The sequence below is a fragment of the Apis laboriosa genome, unplaced genomic scaffold, assembly GCF_014066325.1.
Source record: "Apis laboriosa isolate Shangri-la unplaced genomic scaffold, ASM1406632v1 scaffold14686_cov152, whole genome shotgun sequence".
Lineage (NCBI taxonomy): Eukaryota > Metazoa > Arthropoda > Insecta > Hymenoptera > Apidae > Apis > Apis laboriosa.
In genome coordinates, this window is record NW_025221692.1 from 1,354,560 (window position 1) to 1,378,239 (window position 23,680).

A 23,680-nucleotide genomic window follows, 5' to 3' on the forward strand; every position below is an offset into this window, starting at 1 on the left:
CCCCTCGACCTTTTATTCTCACGTATCGACACGTTTTTTTTTCCCTCTCTCTCTCGTTTGTTGCAGAGGGGCCGTTCCAAAGCGACGCTTTGCTCGTTCCGGAAGGCTGCCTGTTCGACCACCTTCACAATCAGACGAAATGCTGGGAATCTCACAGGTAAGCGGAAAGGTTGAGAAGACGAGGCAAGACGTGAGAGTATCGATTTACATGTTCGCCACGGCGTAACTCTATCCTCGGCGTCGTTCGAGCTTGGTTCACGGGGGTTCCCGGTTCGATGAGTTGATGCACTATCTCTCAGGAAAGTCTCGTTATCTCTGATTGAATGAATTTTCTTGGATTTTTTTGAATTTTTCTTTTTCTTTTTTTGAATTTGTTTGAGACGATGTAATTTTATCCTCCATCGATGTTGATCTTGATTCATTGATATTTCATAGATGGTTTTTTTTTGGTTTGTTGTTAAAAGTCAGGTATAAAGTTTTGAAGGATTTTTGGAAATTTTTATGTAATACCTCGGAGACAACGATGGCTTTTTTAAACGTAAAAATCTTATTACGTTTCGTCTCCAATTCTATAATTTATCCCCCTTGAATAAGACATATTCCTGTCTTAAACGAGTAAAGTCTTGTGAAGATCATAAATTCATGAAACAGCTCGAAATACTCTTCGACCAGGCAGACACTCGTTGATCGACCTCCTTCGATCGTTTACCCTACCACTCCAGAAATGAATTTCCGTCTAAGAGGATTGAATCCCCGTTACGATTCCTCGTTACGGTTTCTCTTTGATGCGAATCCCTACGGCCTGTACAAGTTCAACACAGAGGGAGGAAAAAAAAAAAATAAGAGAGAAAGAAAGAAAGAAAGAGAGAGAAAAAAAGATTCAATCCGGAAATTCACTGTTCCAGGTGGAACGCGACCGCAGCAGACACCTGCAGAGAGAGGAATATGAATCTGAGGAGCTTTGCAATGCTGTTGCCCTGCGGAATATCCTTGTTCTCCGGCGTCGAATTCGTGTGCTGTCCGAAACACCTCAAAGGTACGTAACGTACGTACATTCTCTCATATCATCATTCACATTCATTCATCGACTCGAATCTTGAATATACGTGGAACAGCACCTTGGAAACCAGGTATGCACACAGTGAAAACATTTTCCAACGTTACCGTTATAGGCCAAACACGGGTTTCTAGATCTCGTGAAATTACGCCAGTTCTCCATTTATGTTTCCGTCAGAGATCCTTGACTTGACGTGCAATTCTGCTTTACAATTATAAATGACGTCAACAGATGAGAAAAAACTCCAGATATAGATCCATGTATATGGTTTATATAATGCTTCGTGTCGACGAATCATTGCGTTCGATCAACGTGACGAATAAAACTTTGATTTTTTTTCCTATAAAAAAAAAAAAAAAAAATAAAAACGTGAGAAGAAACTTTAAAAATTTTGTCATCACGGAGAGGAAACAGAGAGGAAACAATGCCATTGAACTTACCTTTTGTTTTATCTCGATATCTCGATCGGTTGTCAAGGATTTAAAAGTTTTTCTTTATATCTAAGACGGTGCAAATATTATGAATGGATCCATTGACCTATATTTTTTCTTGGAAATGCGTATTGTTATGTTTTTCTAGGAATCGTGACTCTCTTTGCCTGGAATTTGGGATAGGTCAGTGAGACAAGGTACGAGCGATAAGGATAACAAGATGATAAACGAAATCGAAAAATTACCTTTTTTTCTTCTCTTTACACGTCGATATCTCGGGAACCGGAAGTCGTATCGAGATAAACAAAAAAGCGGTTTAAAGAGCGTGATTTCGCACTTTTAACGATCGTCCATTCGTTGACCGGAAGGTAATTATCTTTGAAATATATAACGATTCAAATTTTAATAAGATTTTAATCAGATTTAATGAATTACCTTTTTTTTTTTACCGATGATATCTCGAGAACCAGAACTCGTATCAGTACACAAAAAAGAGCATTTTAAAGAGTTTCATGTTTTATAAGTTTCATGCTTTTACTAGTCTTTCATCCTTTAACCGGAAGTAACTATCTTCGAGGTTATAATAGTTTAAAGTTTTCTTAATTTTAATGGAATTTTATCGAGTTTTAAGATAAATTACACGTTCATTCCTGAAAGAATATTGTTATGTATTAAAGATAATCTGAATTAATTTAAAGAGTTTGATTAAAGTGATCTTTATTTATTCAATTGGTTTGAATTTAATTACGTTGATTAATCAAACCGGTTTTAAACGTTTCGTAACGTTTTCATACTTACTATCTCACTTGATATTTTTTAATTCCTCAATTGATTTTATCTCTGAAACTTAGAAACTCGAATGGTAATATATTTCACTGTGTGCATACCTCATTATATAGTACCTTGCGTTTTGCACGTTGCAGCAACTACTAATGCCTCACATTTGCATGTTAGAAAAAGTGGGAGCAAACGCGAGGAAAACTGCGATTAAAGTTAGCTTTTTACTTAACGTAGTTATTGAATTTTCGCAAGCTTTAGAATATAATAGCACGGAACATTTAGACGAATCAATAATTACTCAGATTTATTCGGTAAAATTGATCAAATTATTAATATCTATAATAATTATTGTATATACACGTCCATTTATCCTCAAAAGCATAATTTTTCGATTTAATCTCTTCCGTACAATAAAGACTAACCTATATTATTAAATCTTTAAATTTCCAAAAATTCCTTTTTACATTCCTAAATTACTAAAATTAGAACTAGATTTTTTAAACTATCGTCTATAGAATCCAATTTATCCAAACTCATAGATCATTTTATTTTATAGTATAGTTATAAATTCAATCGTATCTCTGTAATATTGATAAATTGTGCGTAATTATCGATTCATCCTCGTAACAGCAAACACGATTTTAACGGCCTCGAGAGTCGAATTTCCGCATCGACCGTCGACTCTCGAGGCAAAGGAAAACATGTTATTGTAATTCGATCGAGATGGAAAAGCAGGGAGAGAATATTACACGGCTCGACATATCCGTTTAGGTAAATAACGTCGGCGTTACCGCGAAAATGCATTCTTTGTCGCATTCGCTTTTAATCGGGCCTTTTCCCGCCTCGAGTATACTTTTCTGGAATCCATCGAGTCGCATAATGCCATTGAATCGTTTCAACGGTTCTCCCTCCCCATTGTTCCGTTAATCATCGATGTATGTAAATGCTTTTAACCGATCCACAAAGGAGGCCCGACGTTTCGAAAAACGCCTCTGTGTGACGTGTTCGCAAACCGTTTAAGAGGACCTCGAACAGAAACGTCGAGTAAACGAAAAAAGAAAGAAAAAAAGAAAGAAATATCGGAGTATTAAAATTTATTCAACGTTTGTTCCTGTATTTGCTCGATATCGAGTGGGGGAATAGGGGGATTCCTGTCTGGCAAGGGAAATCTTTCTGGATTTAATTTTCAGGGAATCGGGATAAAATTTCATTTTAGATTAAATATTTAAGAATTGTTTTTTTTTTTTCAACAATCCTTGTTTTGCATTTGATTTGATGATCTTCTTTAATGCAATTTCTATTTATTTCCTCTTCTACTTATCCACTTCCTCTAAAATCCCTTTAATTTTTACACTTATTTTGACGGTTATCTGTTCCTCTCTCTAGAATCAAAAAACGAGAAGAGTATTCCAGAGAGAGATATATTAATCGGTAAATTAATTTCACGAGAAGTCTCAGAGCATCGTGCTTCATTCGCTCGAATCGAGTTGTTGAACAACAATTTGAAAAGAGCAGAGAAAGAACGAATGAGAAAAAAGAGTATAGAGAGAGAGAAAGAGAGAGAGGGAGGGGGAGTGCATTAAGAAAGTGGGTATATTTCGATTCACCCTCTCCGTCTCCCATGACGAGGGTAGTTTACCCTTGCCGCTTCTCTATCTTTCTCCCTCGTGCAATCAATAACGGCCGTCGACGACTGCGCAACGTAACACACTATGGGTTTTCCCTCCGTACCTGCGCATCTTTTCTTTTCAATCCACGGATACCCAATAACCATGTGTGTCGCTAATAAACTACGGCCCGATACGGAGGGGAGGGTTCTACTATCCCATCCACTGGTGGCCACACTGTCTGTGCGCCAGGCTCGATTCGCGACACATCCCTGCCTTTCCAACCTGATCAATAGGGAATGACCGATGAATCACCCGACGAAATTCCAACCTCCGCCACCGCAACGATGATGGTCGATCGCGCGTGCCGCTTCGGGGGGTTTATTATGCACGGTTGTTGACGAGCTTGCGGCGCGATGCCTGATTCATAGAAGTGGTTTTACGGGGATGAATATATCGGGATTGATGGATTTGTTTTTTTCCTTCTTTCTTTCTTTCTTTCTTTCTTTCTTCATTGCTTCGTCCTGAATAGCACTCGGACAAATTATGATCGAAGATTATATATGGTCTATCTTCGACGTTGTTTTCTTCGAGTTATTATTTCGCGAGAAGTGGAAGAGTAGATATGAAAGAGTGGATTTGAATTTTTCAGAGAAGTAAAGGAATATATAGTGCAAATTGTTCGATAATATTTGTTAGAATGGAAGCAATATTTGTTAACATTTATCGTTTCAATATTCACTAAATATATAATATATATATATCGATCGAATATATCAACTGTCAATACACAATTTTATTGTGATATTGGACAACTTGTATATAAAATTCACAGCAAACGTGTAATTCGTGTTACACGATTGTGCATGCAATAAAATATAAACAAATGGATTCGTGTTCAGTTTATACGTTCGTATACGTTTTATTGAAGACAAGAATTATTCTGATGAAATATGCGAATAATTGATTGATGCTAGAAAAGATTGATATTTAAAGGGGAGATTTCTTTTATTCGTTATATATTTTATTTCATGAATTTTTATCATCGATAAATAAATTGCAATATCGTCCACACAGAGAAATTGAAATCGATGTTTTTATTTGCATTCAATTCGTTGCGAAAAGATTCGTTTATCGATATCGAATTCTCTTATAATAAAAAAGAAAAATAGACTTCAAGTCGAAAGTATTTTTGTGCATATTATCGATTACATTCGTTCATATAGAAGTTCTTTTCATTCTTTTCATTTCTTTCTGTTTTAAAATTATAACCTTGAATGTATATTAATCCTTTTTAACCCTCCACATCTATGGATATGATATCTTTTGACGCGATGACGTCCGTACGATGCTTTGAATGATATGTCTCACGTATTTTCTTATCAAGATTCCCACAAAATATCTCGTCTAAAGATTCGGTATAGAAATCAGATCGCAAGGCATCTCATTTACGTATACTAAAGAGTTAAAAATACTAAACATAGCATACGTTTTACAATTTTCATCTTATGAAATCGCAAACTTAATAAAAAATTAATTCGTATTTTTGAAATTTAATTTTCGATTGTCAATCAAAATCCTCGATTTATAAATTTTTGATTTTTGACAACAATAATGACAAATATTTATATCATATATAAAAAAAACAAAAAGAGACACGACGAATCTTCGATGCTCTCGACGCATCTTCCTCCACATTACCCAGTTCACCGACACGTAACGCAACTTGAGTATCGTTAAACTCTTCATCTAAACCAACGGATACCATGTAAAGCTACTTGTTTGCACATTTTGTTTATGGCGCTATTTTTAAACAAAGAGCCAACTGTCGTTCACAGTTTTCAGCGGCGGCAATTTTCACGGACGAGCTGGCAAAGCGTTCATCTTCCCTCTGTGTCCGTGAAAATATGCGGAAAACCCAGCTTGGGTATTGCCAAGAGTTTGATCCGTTCCTGATCTCTTTTCGGTGTATCTATCGTCGATCGAATCTTGATATTCTTTTTCGTCCACGATCTCGAAAACGTGAAATCGAGGGATGATACACGTATATACTTGGAAGGTTGGTTCGATACGTGCAATAAACGTAACGATATTCTGGTGGAAAAAGTGCCAACACAACCGCCGCGTGACCCAGATAAAAGGATAGCGGCTAGGATACGACGACGGGCGAAGCTTTTGTCTGCCTTTGCAGAACTCGAGAAGTCAGCTCATCAGCGTGTCTATTCTCGGAGAATGGGACATCTCGAGAACCTAGTTAGTCAAGACGGCTGTCCTCTTCAACATAACAGAGACAAATTAGAGTTTTTCACGGTGCAGAAGGGACGCGAAATCGCGGATGGCACGCGGTGGTTGCATACCACTAGGGGGCGGATTTCGAAATGCGCGCCACCATGTAGCACGCGATTTGCATTTGTTCTACGCCCAGTATCATTATCGAGGAAGGTTTTACCTTTGCTATGCAAATTAAGTCCTGCGTCTTCTTTTTTAAAAAGAATTGAATTGAAGTTTATTTTATTTTATTTTAATTTATTTATTTTATTATTATTATTATTATTTTTCTTTCATATATGTGTGCATTTAAACAGTATGGATTTAAATCTTTGTCGAATGAATGTTGGAAAATTGATTCGTTCGTCGAGGTTTTCTTATGTTTTGGATATTGTTAATATTGAATATTTCAAGCTATTGGGAGAGATTTTATGTATAATTTAAAAACATTAATTTTGAGATAATATTTTTTTTTTTAATGAAATTAAATAATTCTGTGATAGCTGGATTGAATAAAAAAATGGTTTAATTTTAAATTATTTCATTATTTGAATGAAACAATGAAATAATTTTCTTTATTTGGTATTTTTTTATTATTATTTATTTGAATAAATAAAAAACTGTGTGAAATTTATTTACAAATAATATGATTTAAAAACAATATTTTGAGATAAATTTTCTAAATAAAACAAATTTGTTTTATTTATTATATTTGATGACATTTCCTTTGTCCAATTGATTGAAACTGAGCAAATATTTGTGAAAATAATAAATCAATAAATTACTCATTTGAAAATATAAAATTTATATTTTTTATTAATTAAATTTGTACTTTTAGTAATATTCAATAATATTTAATAATGAAATTAAAATGAAATTAATTAATTAAAAACGTAGTTTCGTATTGATGTAGTTTCTAATCAATACTATTCTAATGAATAATTGATATTAATAAAATTTTCTAATTATATTTATCATTTTACTAATTGTAATTTATGTACTGTTACATAAATATTTTTTTGAAATTATTATGAAAAAACAAAACGAATATATTTGAATATATTCAAAATAATTGATAATATATTTTCTATTTTAGTTAAAAATAAAAAAAAAAAAAATAAAAAAAAAAGCGTAAGTATATATTTATATTAATATTGTAAATATGTTAATATGCTTTTGAATATTTTATATTTTATATGTTAGTTTTTGGCTTAATATCACATTATCATTGATTTTAAATACGATACTTTATCATCATGTCACTCATCAAAATATCATATATGTTAAATGATAATAAAATATTCATTTCTTTAAAATTCTTAAAATTTTTTGGCATTTTTTTCTAAAATTAAAAAATGACTGTAAAATTGATTGGAATTATATTGTAAGTAAGGAAATAAAAATTGTTATTATTATGTCTTGTTATAAAAAAAAAAAACAAACAAATATTATATAAATTCTTGGCTATTTTTTTTACATTTCTATTCTTAAAAGGATTCTTTTAAAAATAAATGAACAGAAAATTAATTCAATAAATTCGACAATTTTAAAGATCTATTAACATTTACCTACAATTTGCAGAAAATTTGAAAGCCAAAAAACCGATCGACTTGCCGATTCCAAAGGGTGTGGACGAAGATCTCGACGAAGATGAAGATGACCTTGAAGACGATGATGGCTTGGACACTGATGCAGATGATGAAGATGATTCTGAAGCTGATCCCGAAGATGGACTCAATGATCAACCTGATGATGATGAAAGTGACGAGGAATATCTCAATGATGATTACAATTACGACACTACAACAAGGTAAATCGATATTAATTTGATTTTAGTAATGATAGAACTTTTATATATTTTAACAGAATTTTGAAAAATTAAACATTATGAAACAACTTTAAATTATTTATATAAAAATACAAATTATTATAAATTATGTTAATGTAAAAAAAAAAAAAAAAGAATCTTTATGCGAGAATTTATCGAGCTGTACTCGCTTGCAAAAGGAATTAAAATCACAAAAGAATGGAATTTATTAACTACGTTTAGTTATTTTTAACATTCGGAAGATTATATAAGCGATTTATACTTTCACTAGGAACAGAAATTCCAATCTTTCGTATGAAAATAATTGCATTAAACTAATCCTGAATTATATTTGATATTTGATTTTTTATTTCAATTATAATCATTTCGATTATAATAATTCAAATAAATATATATTATTTCATATTTCTGCAAATATTAGTACATCTATCTATGTTAATATTATTGTAATTCATTAATTTCATATTTTAATTAAATAGTCTTTAATAATATTAATGCTTAATTAATGCCTCTATTAATAATTATTTATTGTTTGCATAATTGCAATGATATAATTTATAATATAATATAATATAATATAATTTATAAAATCTCTACGAAGATTCCCATCGTAATAACTCTCTCCAACATTTGTCCATATTTTTGATCAACAATTATATTAATATTTTATTTCTATTTAAATTCAAATGTTTCAATGTTTCTTGCGATATTAATACTAATATAAATAATTAAATATGCTCATTTTGTCCAGTCGATTATCAACAACAGTTTCAACTACGGAAAAACCGAAACAAGACGTAACTGCAATGCCATTGCCAGTTAGTACGAGCACACAACAATCTTCGCAGTCACAGAGCACACCGGATCCATATCTAACTCATTTCGATCCTCGTTCTGAGCACCAGAGCTACAAGCAAGCACAAATGAGGCTCGAAGAGGTGCACAAGGAGAAAGTAACAAAAGTAAGCGGGTGATGATACCATCTATCTCATTCTAATTTCTCTTACTTTTTACACAAGAAAAAGTATTATTTTTATTAAGTTATTATCTTCGTTTTTTGCTTATGTTGATTTTATTTTAGTTTCGTTGGATTTTAAATAATATGATTTTCGAAGAAAACGAATTGAATTTGAAGAAACAGCGTATCAAAGAAGACGTAAAATCGAGTTTCGAGAGATAGCTATTATCTCGCGGGACACTAGTGTCGAAATCTTTGTGCTACAACGTTTTCAGGTGATGAAGGACTGGAGTGATCTCGAGGAAAAGTATCAGGATATTCGTGCCCACGATCCAGTTGCTGCTGATGCTTTCAAACGATGGATGACCGCGCGATTCCAGGAAACTGTTGCTGCTCTAGAAGAGAGCGGTGCCGCGGAGAAGCATCAATTAAGCGCTATGCATCAGCAAAGAGTACAAGTATGTGATTTAGAATAATGGATGCAAGTGGCGAACATTTTTCGTTTAAGAAAGAAAATTTTTATCGATAGATTTAAATAACTGAAAGATACATTTGGTGTACGAATCTTAAAGTGTTTTCAAAATTGATCATATTATCATGATAAAAGTTAAAAAAATGGGCAATCTACATGAGAAAATAAATTGAAAATAATATTGGTAAATTGTATTTAAAATGACTTTAATATGCACATATCATAATAAAAGAAAAAAAAGATATAAGCGTCATAATGATATTTATTAAACAAAAATAGGCATTATGTTATAACTGAACATATATTTAAATTTTCAATATTAATTTGAATTTTGAAAAAGTATCATTTTATATTTTTCATTTAATTTTTCATGTAGATTTATATCTTTCTGAAATACATTATATAATTGGAATCTTTTTGATATTTATGAATGTTGCATTTGTCTTTGAAGATAAAAATAAAATATATTAATTTTATTGATTTATTAAATTAATTTAGTTTGTATTATATATTTATTTTATGTATATATATATTTTTTTTAAATATTATATCTTCAAATTTTTTAAATAATTTTCCTTTCCTGCAATATTGAAATTTAAAAAAAAAATTCTAATTCGATTCAAATAAAATAATGTATAATTTAAAAATTTTGAAAAAAATTTTCTATTTTTTTATTATTTGATTTTAATTATAATTTATATATCATTTATATAATATACAATATAATATTTATTATATTATCAATTTATAGGAAGCTGTTAAACAAAGGAACGAAGAAGCGATGTCATGTTATACAGCTGCTTTGAACGAGACACCACCAAATGTAAGTTTTTCAAGTATTTTACCCAATCGCAAATAATTTATTATATTTATTATTATTTAGATGCATCGCATTCAAAAATGTCTCCAAAAATTGCTTCGTGCTCTTCACAAAGATAGGCACCATACTATTGCTCATTACAAACATCTGCTGGACAGCAGTTTGGAACAAGCTCAACGTGAAAAACCAGCAACCTTGGAGCACTTGGCGGAAATCGATAGAATCACCAATCAGAGCCTGTTGATGTTAGAACGGTAATATGTCCGTCGATATAGAGTAACGTCAACGTCTCAGAATACTAGATTCCAGATTTTGACAGAGCAGAAAGAAATATACTTTGATTTAATAGAATACTATATGGAGGATTTCATTCATTATATTTAGGTATCCTGATTTAAGCGCAAAAATTGGCCGCCTTATGGATGATTACGTTTTGGCCCTCAGGAGCAAAGATGAGACTCCTGGACTGCTGTTAGCGATGACACGAGAAGCGGAAGCAGCCATTTTAGATAAATATCAGGCCGACGTTACCAGTAAGCAACAAGGTAATTTTAAAATTTAATAAATGAAAATGAAATACAACATAGTATAATATCGACTATATTTAAATGAAATCCATTGAATCTGTAGAAAAAGAACATCAAAAACAACTGGAACGAGCACGCAAGGAGCAACGCAAAGCTGAACGTGGTGAATTACGTACAGAACAAGCACAACAAGAAGAAAGCGATTCGATAAATGATAATAAAGATATTCAACAACAACCAGAGCAACCGGCAGCTATGCACAGTGAAGGACTTGTTAGGGCAGCTCATAGTTTGACACATGACATTTCCCATTCTGAACCGGTAAATATAGTTAGATAATATCGCTAGAAAAAAAAAAATATTTATAAGAAATATTTATAAGAAATAAGACCATGATATAAAAAATATTTCTATTTTATTTACGATATAGGGTTATTCTGTAAGAAGGGAGATGTATCACAGAGAAAGTCGATCTGTCTACTTTACACTTGCATTTGCTGGAATTGCACTTATGGCTGCAGCAGTGGTAGGTGTAGCAGTATTCAAAAGACGCAGTGCAAGAAGCCCTCATAGTCAGGTATACCTAAAATGAAATTTTAATTAATTAGAAAAATTAATAATAATTATATTATTAATATATAATTATATTATTAATAATAATTATTATTCTTAACGTCAAACAGGGATTTATTGAAGTTGATCAAGCGGCCACACCAGAGGAGCGGCATGTTGCAAATATGCAAATCAATGGATATGAAAATCCTACATATAAATATTTCGAGATCAAAGAATAATTTAATCACCTCGGTCTACAAGAGATTTTATTTGAAATTGATCTTTAATTGTCCGTTCTCGCGTATGTTCTTCAAGAATCTCATAGTATTTTGTTAGTGTAAGATATTCAGGTTCGAGGTTCTTCCGAAGATTCCGAAAATATATAAAATCTATGTCTTAGTGATATATGGAATAAAATCTGTCCATAGACGAATAGGTATTGCGATACGATATCATTATGTGTCACATCTCTTTATAATAACTCGCGACGTTATACGAAACATAACGATTTATGATATATATATAAAGCAATTTTCATATAACATCTAGTAGATAGAAATGTTATGAGTCGATTATACACTCGTATCAGAATTATCTACAAGACAATTCGAAAGGGAAACAACATGCCAATGTGCCATATGGGAAGGGCGTAATGTTGTCTTCGGAAGTATCTCATACACGTTGTTTTCGTTTGTCATACATGTTATTAACAAAATAAATAAACAAATAAACACAGGAAGGAGCGCTCATAAACAAATCTAAAGAAAAAAAAAAAAAAAAAGAATCATCACTCATTAATGTTATACGCGATATCCTTCAATTAGAAGGCTGTGGACTATGATCAATTACGGACATTGTTTTTTCAGCAATAGGAAATGCGTGTGCGTTAGAAGAAACGTATCTCGTGATGACGCATTCATAATATGCGTGCTGTTGCGCTCTTTGCTGTATATTTCTAAGTTCTGATATTTTTCGAGATAGTAAATGGCAATAAAAGTAAATGCAGCTTAAATAATACAATGAAAATAAGAAAAAAATGTTAGCAGCGGTAGCGGCTTACACAGCATAAAAATATAATCCGATTTAAAAAAAAAAAAAAAAACATGATAAGCATATTACATAGCACTATGCAAAAGTGTATGCTCTACGATACTCTTAAAATATCAGAACGGCGATCAATGCACGTTCACCTTCGTGATTGCAGCTGTTTTTTCATCTCCGTTCGATTCCCACTGCCTGATTTTTTCAGCGACCTTTTCAGTACTTAACGTCTACTTAGATTATACAACTTTATACTTATAAGAAATTGAATCATGAACGTATCTAAAGTTATTATGAGAAGCAAGATATTTTATCATTCCATAACAAATGTCCACTATCTTATCGAGGTGCTGCCCGAATGTATGCACGGAAAATATTCGGTAGCTTTGTTCGATTCGGCCGAGTTATCGTCGTGTTTCTTAATCGAAAACGGACGAATCGAAAGAATCACGTCGAGGTTGCCGAATAAGAGGAACAGTTCAACACAGGAGTTTTTTTGAGTGGCATTAGTACCTCAGATTTAGGTCGAATAAGTGGCGAATGTTAAAAGCAAGCGTGTTTCTGTCTTTTTTTTTATTTCACCAATTTTTTTTTCTCTCAAAAGATGGTTCATACAATAACTATCTTAGGATTATTAATTATATATGATGACGATAATATATTACACGTTTAATGCTTATATATTTGTATATGGTCAAAAGATAGTAGGCTGCGCTTTAGCCAGGGTCGCGTGGGAAAGCATAGCTTTCGTTTGTTTTAATAAATATTGCACGTTTTTTTATTTATATTATATTTCTTTGTATCAATAAATTAATTATATTAATACACACACACATATATATATATATATACATACATCAATTTGATAAGTGTTTATATAATTATAACAAAGAGTAACAATAATTTTAGTCGCGCAAGTGTTATGTTATTAACGATGGTTTAAGATGTTTTTATTTAGATACTATTTATATCAAAAAATTATATTTTCCTTCTCATTTTCTTTTTATTATAATAAAATCGTTTGTTTTATTTATGTTAATTTCGCTAAAATAAATTAAACGGATGCGCAAACCGAGGACGTTGAACAATAATCCTTGGATTCCTAAGCGCACGTGAAGCAGCTGCCTTCCTATTTAGCGAGCATAGTAGACTGTCTCACGCAACTCCGGTGGAAGAACGAGCCAACGAAAAAAATATATACACAGGCACACACATTCGCGCATCGCTGAGTGTTAAAAATATTATTTTAGATATATTAAAATGATAGCAATTAACCATATGTCTATGGAGATACAACAAAAGCATAGCATCAATGCGTTAATAATAATATAAATATCTATATATATATATATATATAAATATATATGTTCATGTGTGTATGTGTGTGTGTGTGTGTGTAATATATGAACAATATATATACATAGATATATATATACATATGCATATACATGTACACCTATCAAATTAACTATACATTATGTACCTATAGCATATAGTCGTTAAATGACAAGAAAAAAAAAACATTGACACGTCGCGTAATAAAAAAAATTTGACTTGATACGGATTCACAGATATTGATGAAAGAAAACATGTTGTTGTCTCTAGAAAAAGAAAAAAAAAACACAAAAATGCTATTTTTTTTTTTTTTTAATTGTTAATAATCATTCCAATTATAATTTTTATTTAATGTAAAATAAAAAAAAAGAATGAAGATGGTATGCGACCATATGACAATTGGCCTACGTTGGCGGATGTGCTATTGTTTATCATATATTATATTTGTCAAAAGATATGATGCGAATAGCACCTGTAATGCTTGCCAAATTTATCTCGTATACCATCTTTTAAATAACATAATTATAAAAAATTTGAATTAGTAATAACAAAATTTTGTACATGGCAAAAAAAAAGAATATCCATTCCAATGGAGTTTTGATAAAAGAATACTCGAGTAGCATACGAGAACATAATGTTATTTCAATTATAATTGTATTGATCAAAGAATTTAAAGAAAAATTAATCATCAATATTCAAGCTTGAAAACTAGAAGCATATCAGTTTTTAGTCTATTCGTTTTAACGATAGAGCCATGTCATTTTTTCACTTCAAGATATTGTGAATTTGCATCGAGTCACTTTGTATAAGTTTAAGAATTGATTTTTGTAAAGAGGTAATAAATATTTACCGTAATTAATTAAACTTTAGCTTAAAGAAAAGAAAAATAAATGGAAAAAAGACATGTGAGAAGTGAGGAAAAGAAAGAAGAAAAAAATAAGAATGAAGGAACAAAAGAAAAAAATAATACGTCCTTTGCGTAGCGGTTCGGATTTAGAAGTTGGCGAAAATGGGAATAATAACGGAACTAAACTTTATTTTTGCAGTTCTTTCGGTATAGATCGATTCTTACGATTTTATCGTGTCTTTAATGAACTTTAATATCGTAATAATGATGAAATACAAGAATCCGATTGTACGTGCAATATATCAATACTCGTGTATTTACACGCCTATACACAGCGCTATATATAGTTTTCGATCTTACGTCTTACGCATTTGTTAGCATTTAAAACAAAGTGATTTTATGTTTAAATTAAAATTCTACTTGATATCATCATATTTTTATGTTACATATTTTTGTTGCATTATTCATTATTGTTTTAATTATCGGCAATTGAATCATTTGATTAATAATAAAATATTTGGTTTTGTATAAACGGATTGATTGACGTAAAATGAAATCAACGTCGGATTAGATAAAAATTGATATTTCATAAATATCGCCCATTTGGTCGAAAATAAAAATACACAAATAATAGAAAATGATACACAATCTAAATCAAAGAAAGATGATGAACTTTTTAAGTTGCTTTTAATTGTAGGATCGGAAACTTCACGTTTATTATAAAACATTTCTATGACGAATAGAAAAATTACTAACCGGAGAATTAAACTAACTTCCTCGTCTCCCTCTTTCTCTCCATTACACAAGAATTTCTCCTCGCCACTCACAAATTTTATCGCATTAATACACTCCGTGAAAAGAACGTATTGTGTTTGTGGATATATGTAATTTTACTTATCAATAAATAAATTACAAAGATAATTACTAATTGAATGTCAATCATTCTTCAACATCGATATTAAATGAAATATTCTTATTCTGTTCAATATTTTCTTAAAAATTTTTCTTATGGAATAATAATTGAAATTGATTGATATTTAATTTAATTGAATAATATAATTATTGTTAATGTTAAAAAGTTACTTTTTTTATAAATTTAAAAAAATTATTGAATTTTAAATAAGGTCATATAATGAATTAAAATATGTAATAGTTAATTCATGTATGTATAATTTTGTATATAAATCAGAAATACTTGGTATTTATATAAATGTAATATAAAAATATGTTTTACACTAAAAATTAGATAATAAAATTACCAAGAATCATTTTCCATACTTAGATATCGTTAATATATCTTTATGATTAATTCATTTGTCGTGACTGGCTGCTTAATACATAAGAATCACGACCATTGAATCACAAATTATTGTTTGTCATTCACCAATCTGACAAAATTAGCATTGAAACGGATGTACGTTACTTTCGTTTCTTTAACATTATAAAACAGTAACGTCTGGCAGTATATGTCTGGTAAGTATTTTTTTTTATATTAATTATAAAATAACTGATCCATTGATATATATTAATTGATACTTTATCATAATAATTATTATTACAAGATATTATAATCAGTTTGCAATAAAAATTCATAAGTATTTGATAAAATATTAATATTCAACATTTTTATTAATATGATGTAATGTATTTTAATTAATAATTATGTGCGATTGATTGATAAAAAATTTGTTCTTTATAAATTGTGTACTTGTAAATATTACATTTAATTTTGAATTAAAATTAAACGAAAAAATTAATTTTCATTTTAATACAAATAGAATAATAAGCGAATTTTAAGTTTCACTTACAGCTATATGCATGTATATTCTTTAAGCGATTTGTTACTAGTAGTAGTTGTAGTTCATTGTTGAACACATGTGAAAGTCAATAACATTTAATTCGTACTAGTGCGTGATATTATAAGATTGTATTGTGAGATAATACTATCGATCGAAAAAACAATATGGCGTCCACGATAAATATCTAGGAAATGTCAAATCCAAAATAAAAATCAACATTATCAGAGTATGACGTATACAAAGATTTTAATAATGTAAATATAATGTAGTGCAAATCAGAACATAAAAAATAATTAATAAGTGACCTGAATATCTTTAATATCTTAAATTTGATAACCTTACATGTTAATATGATGAATTTTGAAAGGTATTAATATTTATTATTAATTATGAAGATATTCATTTAAACAATTTTTAAGTATTTTATACTTAAATTATTGAAAAATAGTATTACTAAAAAAATATTAGTCTTTACAATAGATAGCAATGTGATTTTTTTATTTTTATAGATTCTACAATTATTGTTTGTTTTAAAATAATTAATAAAAAATTTATTGCTAAATGAATAAACAAGACACAGCTCAAATGTCACTCGATGATGACTTTGATAGACCATTTGAAGATGTGGAGCCTTTACAATGGGGAGCATTACGGGAATTATGTCATGCTAATGCAGAATACTTCATGCCACATCAAGATGAGAACAGTATTAGAATTAGAGCTGCACTTATGGCTATATTAGATCATTTGATACAATTGCAACCATTATATAAAGAAATTAGTAGAATTGCACCAATGTTTGATCTTGATGTGCAAACACCTGGTAATGGATATAGAAGTTTTCTGGTGCTAATAGACAAATGCATTATTCATTCTCGTTCAATCTGTCATCAAATATATTGTCAAAAAGATTCTATATTTTTTCGTAAAAGCTATCACATGAGGTAATTATGATTTGTTTTAAAAAAATTATTAAATATTTGTATCTAAAATTATATTAACAATAATAAGTACAAATATTTATAGGGAAATTGAGGCTTGCTCACAATTGTTGGCATCTTTGTGCACTTGCTTAGAACATTTACAAACTCTTTATTCATGGAGTGAATATATAAATGATGGAAAACCATCTCTTTTTATAGGCGATAATCATAATCCTCATGAAATTTTAAATAAAGTAGAAACCATAAATCAGTATTGTTTTTATGGCAGATGTTTAGGATTTCAGGTAATGATAAAAACATATCTAATTAATGATTCACTATTTTTTGTCATTTTCTAATAAATATAAAAATGTGAAATATGTAAATATGAAAAATATTTTCAGTTTCATGATAATTTAAAACCTATTTTAAAGACTATACTGGTTTGTATGGCAACATTCAGTGAAGCATTTTATGCTAATGGTACATTGTTAGCAAGATGTGCTAATTCTGTCAAATATATGTTAGATCCTGAAATAAGAGCTCGTCGTATCGTCGATGTATCTCAACGTGCTGACATTTCATTTTGTCAAGCTTTTTGGTTTCTGAATGAGACTGGTAATATACTGTGATTTTCAATCATAACATATATATAATTTATTTTAAATGTAATAATTGCTTGTTTTATTTTGATAATTGTTTTAATATATATTATATATATTATATAAGTTATACATTTTAGATATTGCACGGAAATTGCCTGCTATAACATCTTCTTCTTTGGCAATAAATCAAGTAATTTCTATTCCACCTGAAGAGTTGACACTTTCTACATTAAATGGATCAACTATATCAATTCCTATACCAAATAGTCATATCGGGAAAAAGCCGATACATGTTAGACTGTTAAGTTCTAAACGTCGTTTAGGAATGGTAAAGAGATGATTTATTTATTTCATATAAATAGCACTATTATTATTTTTAGTCATTATTTTCCTTTCCACATTTCCTTTAATAAAGTAGAAATTTTTGTGAAACATCAGTTTCACTCCTGTGCAGTACATGCTTTTCTCAGGTTGGTTCAGGTGGAGTAGGGGGAGAATTGCATGGATTGTCCAATGAATTGATAATTCATTGTCATGGTGGAGGTTTTGTAGCACAAACTTCTTTATCTCATGAAACATATTTACGTGGTTGGGCCATAAGTCTTGGTATACCTATTTTAAGTATAGATTACAGTTTAGCGCCTGAAGCTCCATTTCCTCGTGCGCTCGAAGAAGTGCTATATGCATATGCATGGGCTTTAAATCATGCAAGTACATTGCTTGGAAGTACAGCTCAAAAAATACTTCTTGCTGGTAAGATGTAAAGCATTGCATGTTATTATTTTCCTAATATACCTTTATGCACATTTTTTTTTAATATATTTAATATTTGCGTATAAATAATATAATTTTTTAATAGGTGATTCTGCTGGGGCCAATTTAAACTTGGGAATTACTTTAAAATGTTTACAATTAAATATTAGAAAACCTGATGGAATATTTATGGCATATACACCAGTACTTGTTGATTTTGTATTATCACCTTCGCGATTGCTTTGCCTGTCAGATCCATTATTACCTATGGGATTTCTTTTACGTTGTTTGAAAGCATATATCCCTTCAGATAATAAAAAAGTTACACGGTAAATATTATATATTAGAATAAGTCACAATTAATTATTTTTTAATTATTTTAATAATTATTTTTATATTTCATTTTATTTTTTTTTTTATTTTTTAGAGAAAAAGAACACGATGTTGCTGAATGCATAAAATCAGATTCAGAATCTTTTGCTGAAGTAAGTGAAAGTGATTTAATAGCATTAGCTCTGAGTCCTAATGGAGATGAAACAAATGATGCACATAAGTTAGCATCTTTACCATCTGATTCAACTTTGAATTCTGTTACTTTAACAGAAGCTGATGGTAAATAAATGAAATAAATGCAAATATAAAGATATAATTAAATGTTATGATTTAAACATGATATAATTTTTATAAGTTTATTAATTTTTTATTTTAATTTTGTTTTTTAATTGTTTCATAATTGGTTTTATATTATACTTTATATTTATATAAATATTTTTTGTATATTCTTTGATATAACAGGAATGGAACATCTACAGGAAGAAGCAAAATCTCAAGAATATATTAATAAATTTTTTGAACTTTATCGAAATTGTGGAACAAATACTTCAACACATATTGGAAATGGTACTATTAGTGAAGATAATAATATTTCAAAAAATGATAGATCATGGTCTTTTTTTGGATGGTCTCTCAGTGGAAGGCACAAAGAATCCAGAGAATTAGATACAGAAAATATAAAAAGTCCTTTGGAAGAATTTATATTCACAGTACCCAGAGATCCATATTTAAGTCCTTATCTTGCATCGGATAATCTTTTAGCACAATTACCACCTATTAAAATGCTTGTAAATTCTTAAATCTTAAATTTTTTATAATATGAAAAATATGAATATAATATTAAAAAAAAAATTATATATGTAAATAATATTTTATAGACATTAGAATTGGATCCATGCCTTGATGACTCGGTCATGTTCGCAAGAAAACTTCGATTGCTTGGTGTATCAGTCACGCTTGATATATTGCCAGGTTTACCGCATGGATTTCTTAATTTAACACCAGTAATTATTTCTTTTATCAAATAAAACATTATCAAATATTACATTATATTCAATTATAGCAAGTTATTTAAATTTATAGGTTTCAAAAGAAGCAAGTGAAGGATCAGATCTATGTGCAAAAAGATTGCAGGAATTATTGGCATTATAATTACATACAAGGAGCAAATATTCATTGAAGATTAAATGTTAATATGCAAGAACAAAGTTTCTTTGCTATAATTCTTTTAGATATCAATTTTAATTAATTTTTTATGTACAAAGACTAAAAATAATTTGCAATATCTCAAAAGTTTATGTATTAATATGTGAACGTGAATGTGTTTTACTCTATTTACATTTTATATTATATATTTATATTTTATTAATGATATACTATGATATTTAATATCTCTTTTTTAAAATCATATCTCAAATTATTGTACTTAAATGATAATGTCAAAATGTTAATATCTTTGTATTTGTATTATGTTCACTGAATATGCAATTGCGAAAAAAAGCAAAAAAACTTTCAATTTTCTAAAAAAAAAAAAAAAAGAAAAAAGAAATTTAAAGAATAGGGACTACAAATATGTTGGTTGCATAAATTATTTTAAATTGTTTGTTTTCAGCATTATAATGCTGTTTAATACTTTATGCAGCTGATACAAGATATTAAATATATTAGGTATAAATAAAGTATTATAAATGTGATATGTTTAGTAAAATAATATGTTTTAATATGTATAATGTTGGCAATAATTGAAAAATTAATTTTTTTATTTTGATTATTAATAATTTATGGAATTGTTAAGTTATATTTTTTACGTCGATATACATTGTATTTGTCAACTTTATTAAATTATTTATAAAACTCTATTTTATAACTTATATAACACACTGGGAAGTACAATAAAAATAATTTTATTACCAGACTATGAAAACATGTAGTTTTTAAGATGTGATAAATTAATGATTAATGATTTTTATTGATTAGTTTGTTGATTATTTGTTTGATTTGTTTTGGGACGTAAAGTTTTTTGTAATACATGAGCATCTGCAGGTTCTATTCGCTTATAGTAATGTTCCTTTGTTTCGACTATTTCAAATCCAAATTTTTTATAAAAGTCAATAGCTCCTTCATTACTTATTTGAACATGACTGTAAAGAAAAAGTATTCTTAATTATAAAAATATAAATTTTTATTTACATATTTATATAAATATTTTGCATATATAATAAATATAATTAAATATTTAAGTATATTAATACTTACAGAAAGATTGAATCAAAATTTCCATCTTTATAAACATAATTTAAAACATGTTGCACCATTACAGTACCTATTCCTAATCTTCTATAGGGATAAAGACATCCCAATGTCATAATATATAAACGTCTAGAATTTTCAGAAGTATCTACTCGACAACAAACTGCACCAACCTAAAATAAAAATTTCTTATAAAATCTCTCATTTGATTTAATTATTATTCAAAATTGATATGTTTTTTAATATAATTTGCATAAATACCATATAACATACCACTATATCATTGTAATATGCAAGTTTTGCTAGCTCCCCAGCTTCTAAAACATCTTTATAAAATTTTTCATTATATGAGACAGGAAACACCACTTGATTAAGAAGTTTGAGCTGTTTTATGTTATGTGGTGTTACATCTCCTAACTCTATTTTTGATCTGTAATTTTAAATTTTGTATTTCAATTAAATATAAAATTGGTAACATTATTCTTTTTTATGTTTTTTATATTATATATTTGAATATTTTAAAATAATATATATAAATATATTTATATTTATATATGCTCATAGGTATAAATTAATATTTTTTTTTGTTTTTGTTTACAAAAACAAAGAATTTCAGATAAATGTGAAATTATAAAATATGAATAGAGATATATCTTATTGTTTTTAACAATTTTCTAAATATATTATTCTATTAAAAATTATTTTTACATATAATTTACTTTTTTTATTATGTTTATATTATAATCTAATTACACGTTTTGAAATAAACATGTCTTTGAGAATAAAAATATTTAAATTTTGAATTTAAAGATAATCATTGTAAGTCATAAACAAAATAAAAATCGTATAAATTTAGTTATAATATACTGGAATAAAACAACTGTAATTGCTTTTAGAATGTTTTGATTCGTGATATAAAAATATAACCTCAAAACTTTTAGAACTTACCTAGTCATATTAAGAAATACAACAGATTTGAACGTTACTTGAATAAATAACAATAACAAGTTTTAATATGAATTGCTTTCTAAATAAATTATAAACAAATAAGCCGTATATATAACACAATAACGTCACACGGCTTCGTACTTTTTTATACTGAAATTATATTAGGGGAGTAGGTTAAATATATTCCTGTTTCTTCATATTTTGATAAGTTTTAGAATACACAAAAATTAATTACAAATAACAAATTCAATTATAAAAAATATTATGTAAAAATATTATTTATATAAAAATAATTTACATTTTTACAAATTATACATTTGAAAATTCATATACTCATAAAATTTTAATAGAATACAATATTTGATTTAATAATATGTTTTATATTATTTCAAATTTATTTATATTTATTTCTTTTATCATTATATTTTATTATAATATTAAATATATAATAAAATATATTTAATCATAAAATATAAATAGAAAATAATATAAATATTTAAAATAACATCAAATTATTGTATGTATGATTAAAGTATGAATTTTTGTTTGTATATATAAATAATTTAGATATCTACAATTATACGATATTTTTTAATATATTTTTAATAATTAAAATCTCAAAAAATAATTTTAAATAATAAATATATATTATACATAAATATAAATACATAAAAATGTTGAGTTTAAAATTTTATATAAAATAAGGAAACTATAAATAAAAAAATATTACTTTATATATTTTGTCTTTCATAAATAAATTTTACAATAAATCAAGTTAAAATATTTTATAAATTAATGATTTGTTTTCACATATGATTTAATATTTATTTATAGGAAATAACTAGTTGAATCGATTAATATATTCAAATATATATGATTCCATTTAAAAAAATTGACAATCATTATATATATTAAGGTATATTTTATATTTTCTGAATTGTCCTAGATATATATTACAAATTAATTATTTACCAAATAATTTGAAGAGAATTTTTTATGAAAATATATCTAATTGATATATATATGATTATACTCAAAAAAAAAATATATATATATAAGCAAGAACAGCAAATAATAAGACAAGAATAGAGACATTCGTAAAATTCGAGAATCAACGCTATTTTTAGAGTGACACAAATAATTAATACAGGACAGAAAATAATGGCAGAAAATTAGAGATAGGATAAGAATTAACTGCCAGCGTTATCTCTAAAATATCAAACATATTTTTTTAAAAAATTATCTTTTTAAAATTACAGATAGTACTAGTCTTAAATTCCTATTTTACTTTATCTTGTTTTTGAAGAAGTGTCTTTGATATTTAAGAGATGATATTTTATAATCAATTTTTATTTTATGTATATCTTTATTCTATTTATTTTCCTTATTTAATTAGTTTCATTTTAAAAATGGCCAAATTTTTATTCTATTTATTCTATTGTTGAGCCTATCTTCTATATGCTTTTAATGCATGATCATAGACAAGCAGATAAACAGAATATTAATTCACAATTTATTTTTATAGTTCAAGATTTAGAATGTA

At 28.2% G+C, this 23,680-nt stretch overlaps 3 protein-coding genes across 7 annotated transcripts in view; 2 read left to right on the plus strand and 1 right to left on the minus strand.

Moving 5' to 3' along the window:
- The window catches only part of LOC122710436 (amyloid-beta-like protein), a 46,299-nt gene extending 30,852 nt beyond the window's left edge, over positions 1-15,447 (plus strand). For 2 of the 4 annotated variants that reach the window (XM_043928290.1, XM_043928289.1), the window contains 11 exons: positions 67-157; positions 906-1,036; positions 7,725-7,953; positions 8,723-8,933; positions 9,205-9,387; positions 10,153-10,224; positions 10,285-10,475; positions 10,606-10,766; positions 10,852-11,069; positions 11,179-11,325; positions 11,432-15,447. In XM_043928290.1, the coding sequence (XP_043784225.1) occupies positions 67-157; positions 906-1,036; positions 7,725-7,953; positions 8,723-8,933; positions 9,205-9,387; positions 10,153-10,224; positions 10,285-10,475; positions 10,606-10,766; positions 10,852-11,069; positions 11,179-11,325; positions 11,432-11,542 (1,745 nt within the window). In that variant the 3' untranslated portion in view covers positions 11,543-15,447. The remainder of the gene's footprint in view (positions 1-66; positions 158-905; positions 1,037-7,724; positions 7,954-8,722; positions 8,934-9,204; positions 9,388-10,152; positions 10,225-10,284; positions 10,476-10,605; positions 10,767-10,851; positions 11,070-11,178; positions 11,326-11,431) is intronic. The other 2 variants (XM_043928292.1, XM_043928291.1) reach the window with 2 other exon arrangements.
- A 317-nt stretch (positions 15,448-15,764) lies between these two features.
- On the plus strand, positions 15,765-20,458 carry LOC122710375 (hormone-sensitive lipase). Of its 2 annotated transcripts, none has more exons than XM_043928192.1 (11): positions 15,765-15,999; positions 16,835-17,269; positions 17,352-17,553; positions 17,653-17,866; positions 17,991-18,181; positions 18,324-18,606; positions 18,713-18,935; positions 19,034-19,218; positions 19,402-19,727; positions 19,818-19,943; positions 20,023-20,458. In XM_043928192.1, the coding sequence occupies exons 2-11, from the start codon at positions 16,887-16,889 to the stop codon at positions 20,089-20,091; spliced, it is 2,202 nt and encodes a 733-aa protein (XP_043784127.1). In that variant the 5' UTR covers positions 15,765-15,999; positions 16,835-16,886; the 3' UTR covers positions 20,092-20,458. The 2 variants fall into 2 exon arrangements, with proteins under 2 accessions (XP_043784127.1, XP_043784126.1); XM_043928191.1 differs by lacking the exon at positions 15,765-15,999 and adding an exon at positions 16,256-16,692.
- A 369-nt stretch (positions 20,459-20,827) lies between these two features.
- LOC122710398 (probable N-acetyltransferase san) lies at positions 20,828-22,300 on the minus strand. Its single transcript, XM_043928227.1, has 4 exons — positions 22,138-22,300; positions 21,463-21,619; positions 21,196-21,362; positions 20,828-21,080 (listed from the first exon to the last, which is right to left on the minus strand). Exons 1-4 carry the CDS (start codon positions 22,143-22,145, stop codon positions 20,906-20,908), a joined length of 507 nt encoding a protein of 168 aa, XP_043784162.1. The 5' UTR covers positions 22,146-22,300; the 3' UTR covers positions 20,828-20,905.
- Positions 22,301-23,680: the final 1,380 nt, after the last annotated feature.